An 18,158-nucleotide genomic window follows, 5' to 3' on the forward strand; every position below is an offset into this window, starting at 1 on the left:
AGTCGGTGGTAGGCATAGCAAACACTCCCCTGCCTAGCTCAGGTCCCCTGTGCTCTCCTGAGCCTTGGTCTCTCTGTTCTCCATCCCTCTCCAGACCCCTCCCCCGACTGAGCTCCTCCCCGCCTCGGCGGGGAGGGGGCGTCGAAGGGGTGTGGCGCCGTGCGGGGGCCGGAGGGGAGGGGGCGTCGTGGGGCGGGGTTTGGCGGCGGCGGCGCGCAAGGACTCGGAGGTACGGGGCGCGCGCGTCTCCGGCTCGGGACGTCTCGGGGTCTGGCTCCGGCTGCGGCTGCTGCTGCGGCGCCCGCGCTCGGGTGCGCTCCGCCTCCTGTGCCCGCCGCGGAGCGCAGTCTGGGCGCCCGCCGTGCGCCCTCAGCTCCTTTTCCCGAGCCCGCCGCGATGGGAGCTGCGCGGGGATACCCGGCCGGACCCCGGCGGTTGTCTCTGCTCAGCGTTCTGCTGCTGCAGCTGCTGGGCGGTGAGTCCCCGAGAGCTGGGGGCATGGAGCTTGGGAAGCGCGGGAGTCCCGTGGGCAAAAGGCGGCACCCGGGGAGATGGGTTTGGGCGGCTGGAGCGGCCCTGGAGTGGTGTAGAGGCTCGCTGGGGATGCAGGCTCGCGGCGGAAGGGCTCAAAGAGCCCGGGGGCCGGGAGGCTGGCGAAGCCTCCGCGGACTCCGTCAGGGTCCCTCCCACCCGCGCCGTGGGGACGCGTTTCCAGCTTCACGGAGTTTTCCTGTCTGATCCGGGAGTTTGATCGAGAACTACCGGGAGTTGCCGGCTCTCGGGCCCAAATGGAGAGTTTCTTGTAGGGGAAGAAAAGACTACCAGCAACCACCATGGGGGGTGTGATGGGGAAAAGGGAGACCCTCCCAGGAGGCTCAGTCCAGGTGAGAGTGGCCGGTTTGGGGCCCGATGCCGGACAGACCTGCGGCGCGCAAAGCCCGGAGCTTTGTTACCTACGCCGACCCGACTCTCCTGGCTTCCCTTCTCCAAGTTCCTGGGCAAAGCTGGGACCTCAGATGGCTCTGAGGGTGAGGGCGGAAGAAGGGAAGAATTAGGGGCTGCCCCATGGCCTCTAACTACTGGGCTGGAACTCTGCGCCCACTCCGTGCCAGGGTCGAATCCGGGGAGCAGAGGGTCCCAGGCTGTCGAGGTGACTAATGTGTGAAGGCCGCTGCCAAAATCGGGCATGGCCTGCCTGCAAAGGTGCGGACGGGGTTTGTTCTGCTCCTTCCTGGATTTCCATCCTGGCTGTCCTCACAGAGGGAAGGAAATCTTTCTAAGAGCAGAAAGGCCAAAAGAGCTAATTCTGGCTTTTTTGGTGGGGGTGGGGGGGAGCTTAGCATTTTAACGACGGTGTGGCCCTCATCACTAGGGCAGACAGCAGGGCTCCCCCAACCCCCACAGCTTTTATTTCCTGGCTTGGTCACACCTAAGAGTCATCACTGAGGTGTTGAAGTGCCTTAGGAAAGCACCAAGCCACTCTCACATCCCAAACAGCCCGGACTGGAAATAAAGCCCCCCACCCTCCAAAACGCAAACTCTTCTTTGGTCCTCGAAGCAGCTTCTTCTTGGGGAGCTCTTTCCGGGAGACCTGTCCTAAGTGATCTCCTTCCCCCTCCTTTGAAGGCGGCATGAATAGAGAATTGCCTTTCTGACATCTTTCTGGCCTGCCAGCTGTGGAGGGGTTTTGGTGCTGGTGGAATCAACATCTCCCCTGCCCCCAGTTGTAAAAGGAGAGGTAAATGTAACCCAGGAAAGAGAGCAAGCTCCAGGGATTTGGAGGTGGTATTTCTGGACTTGCCCGTGTTTCTTGTGATGTGTGTGGTGGTTATTGCTCATGGCAGAATCCACATCTGCTCCCAGAGGAAGTATGGAAGTTTTTTTGTACAGCCAGGATGGGGGCCCAGCCATCTGGGCCAGCAGCCGGAGCTCACAGGCCTCCTGGCTCTCCTGGTTGGGTTTTGGTGTGTCGGTCTGCCCAGTGAGGCTGCATTCACTGCTGCTGTTCAGAGTTCTGGAGTCGGGGAGATTCTGGTGAAGATGGGGCTCTTGCTCAACAAATGCTACATTCCTAAATTCTTTCCTTGAGAAGATGACTCTGATGTTAATTGACTTAATCTGGTGACTGCTGTTTAGTGTGTGTGTGTTGGGGGGAATCCTGTTGGGGGAAGTTAGGGCAGGCTGAGGGCTTGGGACAGGAGGTCTGTAGTCTCCTCAGGGGTGGGGATATGTCTTGTGCTCAACAAAGGAACATTTTAATGAGAGCCTTAAATCAGTTCCACCAAATGTGCCTTGTGGTGGAACCTGTCCATGTGCTGTAAACAATTTCAGCGGAGACCGAGGCGCCTGCTGTCTTCTAGTGAAATCCTGGGACTCAACCCACCCCCAGACACATGACTTCAGGGGGCAACGATTTTTTAATAGATCACAGTAGATTTTTCCATCTCATTGTTTGACCGTGTAATTAACTGGTGTTGTAGTGAGATCCCACTGCTAATAAGGCTGGAGTAAGGAACCTAGGCTGGCTAGGCTTGTGGATTAGACCATTTTAAAGTCTGGGTAATTATGCCATAAATGGCTGAGTTACTTTCCACACTGAGATGGTGTTGTAATAAATATGGTGGTGGAGGAGGAGGAGGAGGAGGAGGCTTGACGTTTGAAACTTGGGATTTTTAACCCCAACCTCTTGTACAGCCAGTTGTGGTCACTTCCTCATCCCCATTTCCATCCCCTCCCTTGTATATTTCCTCCAGGCTCTTGTTTCTTTAGGGACATTGAGTCGTCATATTCTGGGATAGGCTGTCTGCAGATTCCTAAGGCTCTGCAGCCTGTAATTCAGGCCTAGGAGTTGCTTTTATTAGTGATGGCTTTTCTCAGCTGTTGAGAAGTGTGGTGGCAGGGCGAGGGTGCTCTTCACGTCACTTGTCAAATGATAAACTCAAACTCCTGGTGTTCAGAGCAGCATTGAGTGGTGGACAGAGTGCAAGCAATAGAGATGAAGTGTGGTCCTTTTTTGGCATCTGCAGGGAATTGGAATAGGACTTCCTGAGAATAACCAAATCAGAGGGTGCTCAAGTCTCTTACATACAATGGTGCTGTATTTACATATAACGTACATGCAACTTCACCACATACTTTTACCCAGGCTAGAGTGCAGTGGCACAGTCCTGGCTCACTGAAGCCTCAAATTCCTGGGTTCAAGCAATCTTCCTGCCTCAGCGTCCTAAAGTGCTGAGATTACAGGCATGAACCACTATTCCCAGCTTCTCCCATATACTTTAAATCATCTTCTAAGGGCCAGGCTTATGCCTGTAATCCCAGCACTTTGGGAGGCAGAGGGAGGAGGCTTGCTTGAGCCCAGGAGCTCAAGACCAGTTCTGGCAACATAATGAGACCTCCACCTCTGCAAAGGAAAAAATATTAGCCAGGCATGGTGGCACATGCCTATGGTCCCAGCTGCTGGGGAGACTGAGGTGGGAGTATTGCTTGAGCCCAGCAGGTGGAGGCTACAGTGAACCATGATTGTGCCACTGCACTTCAATCTGCATGACAGAGTAAGACTCTGTCTCAAAAAAGAAAAATCTGTAAATTACTTGTAATACCTATCACAGTAGATATACTATATAAATAACTGTTGCATTGTTCTTTAATTTGTGTTCTTTTTTATTGTTGTGCTGTTTTTTCTTTTTATATTCCCCAAATATTTTTGATCCTATTGAGGGATGGTGGGGCTCAGGGATAAGGTGTGTATCTGGCACAGCGCCAACTCAGACCCATTGGCAGGACCTGTGGCCCGGGACAAACCTCCTAGCCTCTCAGCCTTTTCTGTAAAGAGGCTCCCTGGAGTTGTGCTGAGGATTAAATATAATGAAGTAGGCCGGGTGCAGTGGCTCACGCCTGTAATCCCAGCACTTTGGGAGACCAAGGTAGGTGGATCACCTGAGGTCAGGAGTAGAAACCCCATCTCTACCAAAAAGACAAAAGTTAGCTGGGCATGGGGGTGTGAGCCTGTAATCCCAGCTACTCAGGAGGCTGAGGCAGGAGAATTGCTTGAACCCAGAAGGTGGAGGTTGCAGTGAGCTGAGATCATGCCACTGTACTCCAGCCTGGGTGACAGAGCTAGACTCCATCTCAAAAAAAAAAAAAAAAATTATATATATATATAAAACTGCTTTTCTTGGTCTTCCCTTTGTGGTGTGCTTCAAAGATACCTTCAGCTTTACAGTCATTCCCAACAACGGACATTTTTCACCTACTGGAACCCTCCATTCCTGTCCAACTGGACTAATTGCCATCTCCTAACACATACCTGGGTTTCTCCATTCTTCCTTTCCTTCAGTCAGTCCCTGGGTGTACATTGCCTTCTCCTGTCTCTCTGTTGCCCACACCTACCTCCTGTTCTTCCCTGAAGCTGTCCTATCTCTCCTATCAAAAGGTAGACACCTGTAGAACGTCTGGACTGTCATTCTTGCAACACCTTCCACGTTTTTGCCCCTGTTGGGTTTTAATTTACTAAAGGGCTCCCCCATAGTGTTTAGAACAGTACTTATTTATGATGGGTTCTTTTTTTTTTTTTTTTTTAATTTTTTATTGGATTTTAGGTTTTGGGGTACATGAGCAGAGCATGCAAGACAGTTGTGTAGGAACACACATGGCAGTGTGCTTTTCTTTCCTTCTCCCCTTCACCCACATTTGGCGTTTCTCCCCAGGCTATCCCTCCCCACCTCCCCTTCCCACTGGCCCTCCCCTTTTCCCCCTCGATGGTTTCTTATATAGGTGTTTTTTTTGTTTGTTTGCTTTTTTTGAGATGGAGTCTTGCTGTGTCTCCCAGGTTGGAGTACATTGGTGTGATCTTGGCTCACTGCAACCTCTACCTCCTGGGTTCAAGTGATTCTCCTACCTCAGCCTCCCAAGTAGCTGGGATTATAGATGTGTACCGCTGCACTCAGCTAATTTTTGTATTTTTAGTAGAGACAGGATCTCACCATGTTGGTCAGGCTAGTTTTGAACTCCTTACCTCAGGTGATCTACCCACCTTAGCTTCCCAAAGTCCTGGGATTACAGGCGTGAGCCACCGCACCCAGCCCATATAACAAATCCTTATGTAGGTTTATTTAAAAAGTGAATGAACCGTTTGAGTGCAGGGCAGAATGATCAAGGGTGGAGTTAAATGTCCCCTGTGCATCCTAGGCATCGGGAGTCTTTTGCATCTTCTCCAGCTTCTTTGGGTTGGGGTTGCCTGTTCCTCCTTGTGCCTGCCCTGCCGTGACCAAATCCAGGGATCAGAGCTTCCTTCCCTGATCCTGGGCTGGCTGGATTTGGTGGAGGCTTTCCTGAGTTTTGATGTGGTGGGACTTCTGGTTTTCTCCCAGCTTCTGTGCATGGGCAAGCACCGCTACATATGAAGCTGGCTGCAGCTTAAAAACTGCTGCTAATGTTCCTTTCTCAGAGAACCGTGTAGGGGCCTAGAGTCTCTACAACTGTGCTACTCGAAGTAAGACCCAGGACCAAATGGCATCAGCGTTCCTGAGAGCATGAATCAGAATCACAGTCTGCATTTTAACAAGATCCCCAGGAGACTCTACCCCAGAGTTCCAGAAGTCCTGGCCTAGGCATCCTTCTTTATACAGAAACTCAAGGCACAGAGCTTTCCTGTTGCAACAGTATACATTGGGAGCTGAGATCTTGCACAGCATTTGAAGATTTGCTTTAAATAACTTAGTTCATGTTATTGACACTCCTTGTGTCACTTATTGACACTCAAATAACACTCTTTGGGATGATGTGTACACTTAAAAATTACCTCCTTTGGGTTTAACTTGAATTAGATTTTTGTCAAGAAATGTCCCCATTAAATGTGTGACTCTAGAAAGTCTGCAACATTCAGCGTGATGTTTAGCTCCTCTCGGAACGTCAGCTTTTCCTAGAGGAGAATAGTCATTTTATAACCAAAGCCAGTGGAGAAACTGGATTTGTTAGGCAGATATTTGGTCGGCAGACAACTTTTCAGGAATACATTTGCTTCATAAAGGGAGGCATGTCTCCGCTGGGCTTTGACAGTCGTAGTGTTGTTAGCGTTTGGAGCATTTCATATTTGGAGTGAGGGGATTTGTGTGAGTTTGTGTTTAAGCCAATGCAGCTTCTGTGAGACTCGTCTGGGACAGGGGTTGGCCCATTCAGACTCTAATATTGGAGCCAAGAGCAGTTTGGGGCCAGGGATTCAGTCTTTGGTGTTTTCCTGATGGAAGAAAGGGTCATTAAACAGGGTTGGATGTCCTTGGCCTGCATCCCTCAACCTCCTTCTGCTCTCTCTAACCTCAGTGGCATGCCTCTCTGCTGCCGTACCCGGGCACTACCTCTGGCCAGAGCCACGTGGTGGGGTTACAGGCTTGGGGCCACAGTGGCTGGCACTGGCCCTCGCCTTGCCCTGGAGTTGCCGCCTGCCCCTCTTCTCGATTCCTGCTCTGGTCCTCATCTGCCTGACCCTTTTCCTGGGGGTGTGAAAGTTCTTCCATTGTAGCTGGTTAGAGTCCTATGCTGGAATTCTCTGAGTACACTGCTGAGCCCCCTGGCGCTTTGGTGGAGCTGGCGCTAGAGCCACAGCTAATCAGTGGTTTGAGGAAGCCCTCTGTAGTATGTCACTTTTTCCATCCTCTTTTCTTCTCTGCATTTAGGCCATTTCCCTCCCAGTAATGTTACCCAGACAGCAGCGGGGCAGGGGCAGGGAGGAAGCTTGGTTCGAAGGACTCACACACAGGCGCCTTTCCCCTCTGGCTGCTTGGTTTTACATTGTTGAACTCTCCTGGGCTGTGTGCATTAGCTGGGGTATGTGCTGAGTGAATGCTCAGGTGACTAGAGCGTCATCCAGCAGATGTCCTGCAGATCCCAAGCCCCTGTGAGAAGTGTAAGGCTTGATAAGCAGGATATGCACTCACAGGTTTAGGTGTGTAGGTAACTTCTGAAAACAAGGTCGCGAGTCGTGGGGCAAGGATTGTAAGTCACGTATTCGGAAGGTGTAAATAATGTGTTTCTCGAAAATGTAGAGGGGAGAGTATAGTGAGAGAGCAAGTCACCATTTAGTTTCCTGGGCCTTACTGCAGACCTGACCATCAGAATTATTATTATTATTGAGACGGAGCTTCGCTCGTTACCCAGGCTGGAGTGCAATGGCGCGATCTCGGCTCACCGCAACCTCCGCCTCCTGGGTTCAAGCAATTCTCCTGCCTCAGCCTCCTGAGTAGCTGGGACTACAGGCATATGCCACCTTGCCCAGCTAATTTTTGTATTTTTAGTAGCGACGGGGTTTCACCTTGTTGACCAGGTTGGTTTCGATTTCTTGACCTTGTGATCCACCCGTCTTGGCCTCCCGAAGTGCTGGGATTATAGGCGTGAGCCACCGCGCCCAGCCCCAGAATTATTTTTTATTTTATTTTATTTTATTTTTGAGATGGAGTCTAGCTCTGTCACCAGGCTGGAGTGCAGTGGCATGATTTCTGCTCACTACAACAACCTCTGCCTCCCAGGTTCAAGCAATTCTCTTGCCTCAGCTTCCTGAGTAGCTGGGACTATAGGTGTGTGCCACCACACCTGGCTAATTTTTGTATTTTTAGTAGAGACGGGCTTTCACCATGTTACCAGGATGGTCTCTATCTCCTGACCTCATGATCTGCCTACCTTGGCCTCCCAAAGTGCTGGGATTATAGGCATCAGCCACTACACCCAGCCTGGAAACTGCATATATAAAGAGCTTCGTGGAGATTCTTACCTACACTTAAGTTTGAGAACCACTGGGTAGCCATAGGAGAATTTGTCAGTCTGAGTGGAGGTGTGACGGTGAGAAAGCGGGTAGTATTAATAGTGGGGGCTTAGGAGGGAGTTCATTCAAAGTGCTTGAGTGTCTTCTTGGGTGAAACTGTCTGAGGAGGAGCGAGAGGCAGAAGAAGACAAGATGGAGAAACATGAATAGATAAAGTATGAAAGACACCCTTTGGTAAAGTGCTAAGTAGAATAGAACATTCCAGAATGTGTGGGATGGTAAGTCTGAGATGTAGGAGCAAATGAGGGGTGGGAGGGCTTCAGAGAGGAGAGAGGACCTGAGGTTGATGAATAGATGTAGTCAGTGGTGACTGCCTCAGAGTGAGGTGAAGTCATTAGACCAGGATTCTGAAAACCTGGGTGGTTCTGTTCTAGTATCACACAGCAGCCGTGAGTCACGAAGTAAGAGAAGAGACATCTATAGACCCATGACACCAGTTTTTCTGTATTCTGGTCCTGGCTCAATTGCTGCATGCCCACATGACCCTGAGCTTGTTAGTTAACCTTTCCAAGCCTCAGTTTCCTAATCAGCACAATGCAAGTGATGCTGTTCCCTGCCTCACTGGCCTTGTGAAGTTGTGATTTAATGAATGCTCTTCAGCTCTGGAAATGGGTGAACCCTGGGAAGCAGCCCCTCTGGCTACCCCTTATGGCTCTTCCTAGAGACCATCCTGGCCAGCTGCTTCCCTTTGAGGGGTCAGCCAGCCTGCCTGCCTGTCTTCCTTTTTCTTTCTTCCTTCCTTCCTTCCTTTCTTTCTTTTTCTTTCTTTCTTTCTCTCTCTCTCTCTTTCTCTTTCTTTTTCTCTCTCTTTCTCTTTCTGTGTGTGTGTGTGTGTATATATATATATATATATATTTTTTTTTTTTTTTAAAAACAGGGTTTCACTATGTTGGTCAGGCTGGTCTCGACCTCCTGGCCTCAGGTGATCCATCCGCCTCGGCCTCCCAAAGTGCTGGGATTATAGGTGTGAGCCACTGAGCCTGGCCTGTCTCTCTCTCTCTCTCTCTCTCTCTCTCTTTCTCTCTCTTTCTTTCTTCCTTCCTTTCTCCCTTTCCGTCCCTTTCCTTCCCTTCCCTTTTCTTTCTTTTCTTCCTTCCTTTCATTCTTTTTCTTTCATTTCTTTCTTTCCTTTTCTTTTCTTCTTGATGGAGTCTTGCTCTGTCACCCAGGCTGGAGTGCAGTGGCATGATCTTGGCTCACTGCAACCTTGCCTCCCAGGTTCAAGGGATTCTCCTGCCTCAGCCTCCCGAGTAGCTGGGACTACAGGCGTACACCACCATGCCCAGCTAATTTGTATTTTTAGTAGAGGCAGGATTTCACCATATTGGTCAGGCTGGTCTTGAACTCCTGACCTTGTGCTCTGCCCGCCTTGGGCTCCCAAAGTGCTGGGATTACAGCCTGACCAACATGGATAACCCCCATCTCTACTAGAAATATAAAATTAGCTGGATATTGTGGTGCATCCCTGTAATCCAGCTACTTGGGAGGCTGAGGCAGGAGAATCACTTGAACCTGGGAGGCGAAGGTTGCAGCGAGCTGAGATTGCACCGTTGCACTCCAGCCTGGGCAACAAGAGCGAAACTCTGTCTCAAAAAAAGAAAAAAGATATGGTTTCCTCCTTCAAAAGCACCAGTTTTCTAAATAGGTCTCAGTATTCCAACAGCAGCCCAGAAATGTGGGAGCCACACACAGCCACATTTTCCTGGTGGGAATTCTCCCTCTCTCTGTCTCAATAGCAGACTCTCCCAAGGGGTGGGTTGGTGCTGGTTCAGGGCCACCACCTCTCCTGGCATGCTGAGGTTCTCAGGGAGTGGGTAGTAAACTGTGCTTCTTGCAGCCTAGGCAGACTTTTATGATACCCAAGGGAGGGATTTCTGTCTACACTGGATGGCTGTTGGGGTTTCTCTAGTTAGTGACTCTGTGTAATTTGTGGGAACTTCTGTCTATGCTGTGGGGAGGTTCCTAAGTTTCTGTGTGGCCGGGGACAGTGGGCTTTCCCTGGGGGTGATTATGGGGGCTGGCGTGGGCACGAGCATGCCCGACCTCCCCTCCAGGAGACACTTTGGCTTTTTTTGTCTCTTCCTTGTGGGGGGCGGGGGCAATGAGGAGAATGCTTGTCTGCTTTTGGAACTGCTGAGGTGTCCCAGCAGCTAGCTCGTATGGTACCTTTGTGCACATTACATATAAGTACTCCCAGTGGTGGTGGGTGCAGTGGCTCGCACCTGTAATCCCAGCCCTTTGGGAGGCAGAGGCATGTGGATCACTTGAGTTCAGGAGTTTGAGACCAGCCTAGGCAACAAGACAAAACCCTGTCTCTACAAAAAATACAAAAAAACTGGCTGAGCATGGTGGTACATGCCTGTAGTCTCAGCTACTCAGAGGCTGAGGCGGGAGGATTGCTTGAGCCTGGGAGGTCAGAGCTACAGTAGGTGAACTGTGATGTGATTGTACCACTGCACTCCAGCCTGGGCAACTGAGCAAGACCGTATCTCAAAAAAAGAAAGAAAGAAAGAAAAAAAAGGACCCCTTCCTTCAGGTAGATACAACCCTGCTCCAGGACTCAGGCAGTATTCCAGTGTTGACACTTTGGGCAGACATCTTGAGCAGTGCACAGCCTGTGCAGTCATATGTGGCTGTTCCATTGGCATGAAGGCCTTGCAAGTAGTGGCTCTTTGTTTCCTGGCCAATGGGCCAAGATGATTTTGATGCCTGTGTTCTAATGTTATGTTTCAAGTGAGCCCTTTTCACTACTGTTTTGCCTCCTATGGTGGTGGGATGGGGCAGTCCTACCTGTAACATACAATAGGAGAAGCCTGTGAGGCTGGGGCCCCATTACTATACCCACTCCACATTGTTTATCTGTGGCTGCTGAGGTCTTGGCCTGTTTCTGGGCTCCTTTCCCTGTGGGAGGATTTTGCTGTCTTGCAGCTACAGGTTCCTAGCCTTACATGATAATTGGTGTGGAAGCTGGCTGAGTCCTTGGGAAGAGTAGGCCGCAGAGTTTATTTCACATTTTATTAAGGAGCTTTCGGTCTTCCTGTCTCCCGTGTCCTCTCTCCCTGGGGACAGTAGGGTCCCTAGGTAAAGTGTGTGGGCATTCCTGATTTAGAGGAATTCTTGCAAGAGAAGTGGTAGGACCTCAGTCCCAAAGGTGGGTCTTGGGGCTTGCTGAGCTCCAGTGCTGGGTGTCCTGGTGATGTCCATATCTCTTGAGCGTGAGGAGGTGCCAGGAGGAACACTAGGCTCTCTGTTGGAAGACATGGACTCTCCTTCCACATTTGCCTAAAGCTGCCCGTGTGACCATGGGTGAGTCTTGTCCTCCTCTCTGGGCTTCAACTTCAGAACAGAAGACCGTGGAGGGCCCTGGCTGAGGCTCACCCGGTGTGGCACCTCCAGCCCTGTTTCTGCCACACCTTACAGGCTCTCCTTACCCCAGGTTTATGGAGAGCCCTTTAATCTAAGGGCTGCATTTTATTCTGGAGTCTCTAGTGGGTGGGCACAGATGTGTTTAGACTTGATCAGCTGGTGATACGGGTATTAGGGCATAATTCTCTGGGTGCAAAGGGTGCTGTGTTTTAGGAGGGAGAGTATTTGACAGGGAAAGAAACTGAGGCACAAAAGTATGATCCACCCAATACTACAGAGCTGGCGAGGAGTAGAGCTGAAGCTGGTGTGGTGGTTCACACCTGTAATCCTAGCACTTTGGCCAAGGCAGGAGGATTGCTTGAGCCCAGGAGTTTGAGACCAGCCTGGGCAGCATAGCGAGACCCCATCTCTACGGAAAAGAAAATAAAAGAAAAATTAGCCAGCAGTGGTGGCATGTGCCTGTGATCTCAGCTACTTGGGAGGCTGAGGTGGGAGGATCACTTGAACCTGGGAGGTCGAGGCTACAGTGAGCCAAAATTGCACCACTGTACTCTAGCCTGGGTGACAGAGACTGTCTCAAAAAACAAAGGTAGAGAGCTGAGACCAGAGTGCCAGTCCCTTTTGTGCCTTCCAGTTAGAGTTCTTGTATGTCCAGGTTTTACTGTGCTATGAAATGTTGCACACAACGTACCTCGGAGGAGTGTTGGGGAGTGGATTTTGCAGAAGAGACAACTCTCTGGATAGGTTTAGGAGTCAGAGTGGGGAGTAGTAACCTTTGCTCTTTCTATGTAAAGAGCAGATAATTTATACTTGGAGAGATCTTTTGGGTTTCTGCATCCTAGATTGCCAGTTCCCATCCCCTCCACCCCCACTTCTTTGTTACAATACAGCAAGGTTAATATTTTCAATGACCCATTCAGAGGTTCGTACACATCTTAAAAGTTTTTAAGAGTTATGGTGGGCCAGGCACAGTATCTCACACCTGTAATCCCAGTGCTTTGGGAGGCCCAGGTAGTCTGATCACGTGAGGTCAGCAGTTTGAGAACAGCTTGGCCAACATGGGGAAACCCCCTCTCCACTAAAAACACAAAATTAGCCAGTTGTGGTGGTGCAGGCCTGTAATCCTAGCTACTCAGGAGGCTGAGGCAGGAGAATCACTTGAACTTGGGAGGTGGAGGTTGCAGTGAGCCAAGATCAAGCTACTGCATTCCAGCCTGGGTAATGGAGTGAGACTCCATCTCAAAAAAATAAATAAAAAGAGTTATGGTGAAACTATGTATAGTCTAAAAGGCTAGAACATTGTGCCTGAATCCCAATGGCTTGAGCTTTTCTTTTTTATTTTATTATTATTATATTTTTCTTTTCTTTTTTTTTTAAAGACGGGGTTTCACCATGTTGGTCAGGCTGGTCTTGAACTCTGGACCCCAGGTGATCCGCCCGCCTTGGTCTCCAAAGTGCTTGGATTACAGGCATGAGCCACCGCGCCTGGCCTGGCTTGAGCTTTTCTCGTGAACTGGAGTCTGTCCTTAGCCTCCTCCTCCTAGTGCTGCTGGAAGGTCACAGGCAGTTGCAGGCCCTGGCTTGTAGGTACATTCCAGATCATTGCTGCCTGCTGGGAGTTGTACGCTGGGCTGGGCTGTGGTGGAGACCATGTAGGTGGTAGGAGAGTCATCCCCACAGTGGTTAATAGAGTTTGCCACCTCAAATTACTTATGTGTAGACAGATGTGCCCACGCTCAGTGTTCCAGGCTCTGACTGATAGTAGGGGCCTAATGATGTACGTTTCCCTTTAATTTCTGACTTTGGAGTCAAATCTTTTAACCCTCAGGAATGTTCAGGAAAGGTTGGATCATGACCCTGACATTCAGGGAGATGCCACTTTTCTTGTGCCAGGTATGCCTCTCTTTGGCTGAACTGTTGATCGCTCTTAGTGATTCTGCTGAGTTTGCTTTCGGCTTCTGAGGTTTTCAGACTCCGCGGTGGGAACCTATGTTCTATCACGGAAGGATGCAAAGGGACAACTCTGGTGATCTGATTCCATTGTAGCTCATCTGTTCACAAAGCTGGGCTGTTTCCCACCTAGAAGAGGGAGAAGGCTCCGTCAGGCCAACAGATCCTTAGAGAGTGCTAGGGATGGCATTTGAGATCCAAACTTCATTTCCAGCCACCTGAAAAACAAAACAAATCACAAACAAAGAAGACATTGTCTTACAGCCTTGGGGGCGAGAAAAAAGAAATGCTGTTGATGTCTTATAGTTCCACACAAAGAACAAATCATTCTATCAGTTTAGTTCCTTTAGCAGATTAAACCAGTTGTTAAGCTGATGAATTAAAAAAATGCCCAGCTGCACAGCAGCTTTTATGCCCGTGATCTGAGCTCCTCCTTGCCCTAGGGATCCAGGACTCTTACAGGAGGAGCACTGAGGGGAGGGGGCTAGGCTGGGTCCTGGCACAGCCCTAGAGACCTGCGGGAAGGTCTCTCTCTTCTCCTTCTCCTCCTTCTCCTCCTTCTCCTCCTTCTCCTCCTTCTCCTCCTTCTCCTCCTTCTCCTCCTCCTCCTCTTCCTCCTCCTCCTCCTCCTCCTCCTCCTCCTCCTCCTCCTCCTCCTCCTCCTCCTCCTCCTCCTCCTCCTCCTCCTCCTCCTTCTCCTCCCTCCCCTTTAGGGAAACTTCTTAGAACAAAAGGCTGTTATTTAGTAAACACCTGCACCCTGTTTTCGTGGAGTGTCCTGAGCTGCCTGGTGCACTGGGGAGAACAGGGTGGGGACCTTGCCTTTTATTTCTGCCTCTGTAAGAGGCTGGCGTGCTCTCTGTGGCTGTGTGGCCTCCTGTGCCTTTCCTTACCCTCTTTACCTTTGTCTGAAGGGCTTTTGAACATGGCTTGAGAGCTCCTGTGGAAGCCACCAAGCTGTCCTGCTCTGTCTCCAGACAGCAGCAATTTTAGGCAAGTCTCTGTTTGGGCCTTTCCCAGAGACTCCCTTTTCCACGCACTCCACAGCTGCCGCTGGTGACCCTTTCGCATGGGCCCAGCCTAGCCTTGGTGCGGGTGGCACCCCTCTCTGCCCCTTTCCACTCAGCCTGGATCAAAGGAGCCTCCTCAGGGAGCAGAGAAATACCTCTCCCAATAGCCCCACCAGTGAGTAAACAGCCGGGGCCTCTTGCAGCTTTTGAAGCTTGGTGCTTCAGGACTGCAGGAATGCAGAAGATTTCATTTTAGGGGTGGACTTAGGTTTCCACCGCTGTCGGTATTTGCAAATTTGAAACAAATGCCCTCATTTAGCAGCAGGCAGGCTGGGCAGTAAACTGGGGCTGTTTAAGGGCGTTTATGATGGTCACAGGTATTTGTGGAGAGAGGGACCCCAGCAGGTTTGGGAAAAGATAGAGGGTTTATGGTTAGGTGGGTTGTACAAAGACGCTAGCCAGGTTCTGGTGGAGGGTTGTTGTTAGGTGGGCTTTGTCATAAAAAGCATTGCCGCCTCCTGCCCCCCAGGAAGTATCTCCTTGTGGCAGACAAAGGGGTTTGGGATAGTGTTTATCCTCAGGGTCTGATGCTCAGGGCTTGGCTGCCAAAGGATCAGGTTTCCAATGAACCCTTCCTTCTACTCCCAGGACTTGAAAGGCTCGTTAAATGTGCTTTATATATAACAAGTTGGCTGAGAGGTTTGCCCCTCACTTCCAGCCAGTTTTGCAAGGAAGGAGCTAGGGAAACCTGTTTTCTTTCTGTTGTTGTTTCTGGAAGTAGGATCTGTGAAGGTGCGCTTGAAGAAAGACCCTGATTTTAGGGATCAGCCAAGTCAGGGTTATTTGCCTCTGATGGGTCAGCATAACCAAGAAGGATCTGTCTGAAGTCTGGCTGCCCCCTCCTTGCTCCCTGCTTCCCAGGGAAATTCAGAAATCTGTTCAGGAACTAACTTCTGGCTCCACAACTTACTAGCTGAGCGACCTTAGTTTGCTTCATTTCTCTGAGCCTCGGTTTCCTCTTTTTTTTTTTTTTTTTTTTTTTGAGATATCTGTCTCCCAAGCTGGAGTGTGCAGGGACTCCATCTCGGCTCACTGCAACCTCTGTCTCCTGGGTTCAAGAGACCCTTCTGGCTCAGCCTCCCAACTAGCTGGGACTACAGGCCTATTGTACCATGCCCGGCTAATTTTTGCATTTGTGTGCGTGTGTTTTTTTTTTTAGTAGAGACGAGGGTTTCACCATGTTGGCCAGGCTGGTCTTGAACCCCCGACCTCAGGTGATCAGCCTGCCTTGGCTTCTCAAAGTGCTGGGATTACAGGCGTGAGCCACTGCATCCAGCAGATCTCCTCTTTTGTAAGACAGGGATAATAATACCATTCTCATTAGAGTTCTTGCAAGAGTTGAGTGAGATGGTACTGCATTTCATTAACTGTTAGATGGTTTTTCTTTTCACATTTGCACATCTTTGAAATTGGGATGTAACTTATAATTAATTACAGCAGTCACCCCTTAACCATGGTTTCACTTTCTGTGGTTTCAACTACCCATGGTCCAAAAATATTTAATGGGAAATTCCAGAAATAAACAACTTAAAAATTTTAAGTTTTATGCCATTCAGAGTAGCATGATAAGATTTCTCAGTACCCCACTCGGTCCTGCCTAGGACATGAATCATCCTTTTGTCCAGTGTATCGGATGTCAGGGTATCAGAGTGCTTGTGTTCAATTAACTCTTTTTTAAATTAAAAAAATTTTTTTGAGATGGAGTCCTGCTCTGTCGCCCAGGCTGGAGTGCAGTGGCACAACCTCGCTTCACTGCAAGTTCCACCTCCCAGGTTCAAGCGATTCTCCTGCCTCAGCCTCCCAAAGTAGCTGGGATTACAGGCGCACAACACCACGCCTGCCTAATTTTTGTATTTTTAGTAGAGATGGGGTTTCGCCATCTTGTCCAGGCTGGTTTTGAACTCCTGACCTCAAGTGATCCATCCACCTACCTCGACCTCTCAGAGTGCTGGGATTATAGGCATGAGCCATTGTGCCTGACCTCAAGTAACTCTTTTTTTTTTTTTTTGAAATGGAGTCTCGCTTTGTCACCCAGGTTGGAGTGCAGTGGCGTGATCTCAGCTCACTGCAACCTCTTCAACCTCGTTCAAACGATTCTCCTGCCTTAGCCTCCTGAGTAGCTGGGATTACAGGTGCACACCAGCAGATCTGGCTAACTTTTATGTTTTTAGTAGAGACAGGGTTTCACCATGTTGGTCAGGCTGGACTCGAACTCCTGATGTCATGATCTGCCTGTCTCAGCCTCCCAAAGTGCTAGAATTACAGATATGAGCCAGAACGCCTGGTCTCAAGTAACTCTTACAATAATAATAGTTTAGTAATGGCTCCAAAGCATATGAGTAATGATGCTGTCATATTGTTATAATTGTCCTATTTTTATTATTGCTATTGCTCTCTTACTATGCCTAATTTATTAATTTTTTAGAGATATGGTCTTGCTCTGTTGCCCAGGCTAGAGCACAGTGGTGGGATCATCGCTTACTGCAGCCTTGACCTCTGGGGCTCAAGTGAGTCTCCCATCTCAGCCTCCTAAGTAGCTGGGACTACAGGTGTGTGCCATCACGCCCAGCTAAATTTTTTGTAGAGATAAGGTCTTGCTATGTTGCCCAGGCTGTTCTTGAACTCCTAGACTAAAGCAGTCTTCCTACTACCTCAGCCTCCCAAAGTACTGGGATTACAGATGTCAAGTGCCTAATGTATAAATTAAACTTTATTGTTGGTGTGTATATATAGGCAAAAAACATAACATTTGGGAGTTGTTATTACCTGAGGTTTCAGGCATCCACTGGGGGTTATAAAACATATCCCCCCAGGATGAGGGGGAACTACCGTATATAACATTATGTCGGCCGGGCGCGGTGGCTCAAGCCTGTAATCCCAGCACTTTGGGAGGCCGAGGCGGGTGGATCACGAGGTCAACAGATCGAGACCATCCTGGTCAACATGGTGAAACCCCGTCTCTACTAAAAATACAGAAAATTAACTGGGCATGGTGGCGCGTGCCTGTAATCCCAGCTACTCAGGAGGCTGAGGCAGGAGAATTGCCTGAACCCAGGAGGCGGAGGTTGCAGTGAGCCGAGATCGCGCCATTGCACTCCAGTCTGTGTAACAACAGCGAAACTCCGTCTCAAAAAAAAAACAAAAACAAAAACAAACAAAAAAAATTATGTCTTAGTTTAACTATTATCACTTTTTCCCCTTGGTGTACATTAAGAGTGGAGCATCTTCTAAATTCGGTATGTGTGAAGGACTTAGTGTGTGATCTTGTGAATGCTCAGTAAAAGATTGTTACAACTATGATGGTTATTTATGGTGGTTATAACTGTGATGATTATCTGTGATGGTTATAACCGTAATTTACAGGCCTGGTTTTGCTTCCCATCTACTAGTAACTTCCAATACAACCTGTTTTCCTTTTAGTCTGGCATGTGAATAGTGAATTGATGCTTAAGGCATAAAGCATCATCCTAAGTATTGCATGCATGTGTGCATGTTGGTGGTGGGGGGAGGTGACTTTAAGTCTTCATAAGGCAAGAGATGTTTACAAGAGGAGATAGGTATCCCTAAGAAGGCAAACAATCTATCTAATTTTTTTTTTTTGAGACAGAGTCTCACTCTGTTGCCCAGGCTGGAGTACAGCAGCATGATCTTGGTTCACTGCAAACCTCACCTCCTGGGTTTAAGCAATTCTCTGCCTCAGCTTCCCAAGTAGCTGGGATTACAGGTGCGTGCCACCACACCCGGCTAATTTTTGTATTTTTAGTAGAGACGGGGTTTCACCATCTTGGCTAGGCTGGTCTTGAACTCCTGACCTCGTGATCCACCCAACTTGGCCTCCCAAAGTGCTGGTATTACAGGCGTGAGCCACTGCACTAGACCCAGTCTGTCTATTATGGAAAGAACACAATGACTCTCTGATGACAGTGTCTCCATTTTTTTTTTTTTTCTTTTGAGAT

General features: G+C 49.3%; 1 protein-coding gene across 4 annotated transcripts in view; it reads left to right on the forward strand.

The window, feature by feature from the left end:
* Positions 1 to 225: 225 nt before the first annotated feature.
* The window catches only part of PTK7 (protein tyrosine kinase 7 (inactive)), a 77,713-nt gene continuing 59,780 nt past the window's right edge, over positions 226 to 18,158 (forward strand). For 3 of the 4 annotated variants that reach the window (XM_078369189.1, XM_035295682.3, XM_078369188.1), the window contains exon 1: positions 226 to 475. Coding sequence is in view for 2 of the 4 variants with exons in the window: in XM_035295682.3 (XP_035151573.3) it covers positions 397 to 475 (79 nt within the window). In the remaining 2 variants the exon portion in view is untranslated. Of the gene's footprint in view, positions 476 to 732; positions 885 to 18,158 lie in introns of those variants that run through there. The other variant, XM_078369190.1, reaches the window with a different exon arrangement.

This window comes from Callithrix jacchus, chromosome 4, assembly GCF_049354715.1.
Source record: "Callithrix jacchus isolate 240 chromosome 4, calJac240_pri, whole genome shotgun sequence".
In the NCBI taxonomy this organism is placed as follows: domain Eukaryota; kingdom Metazoa; phylum Chordata; class Mammalia; order Primates; family Cebidae; genus Callithrix; species Callithrix jacchus.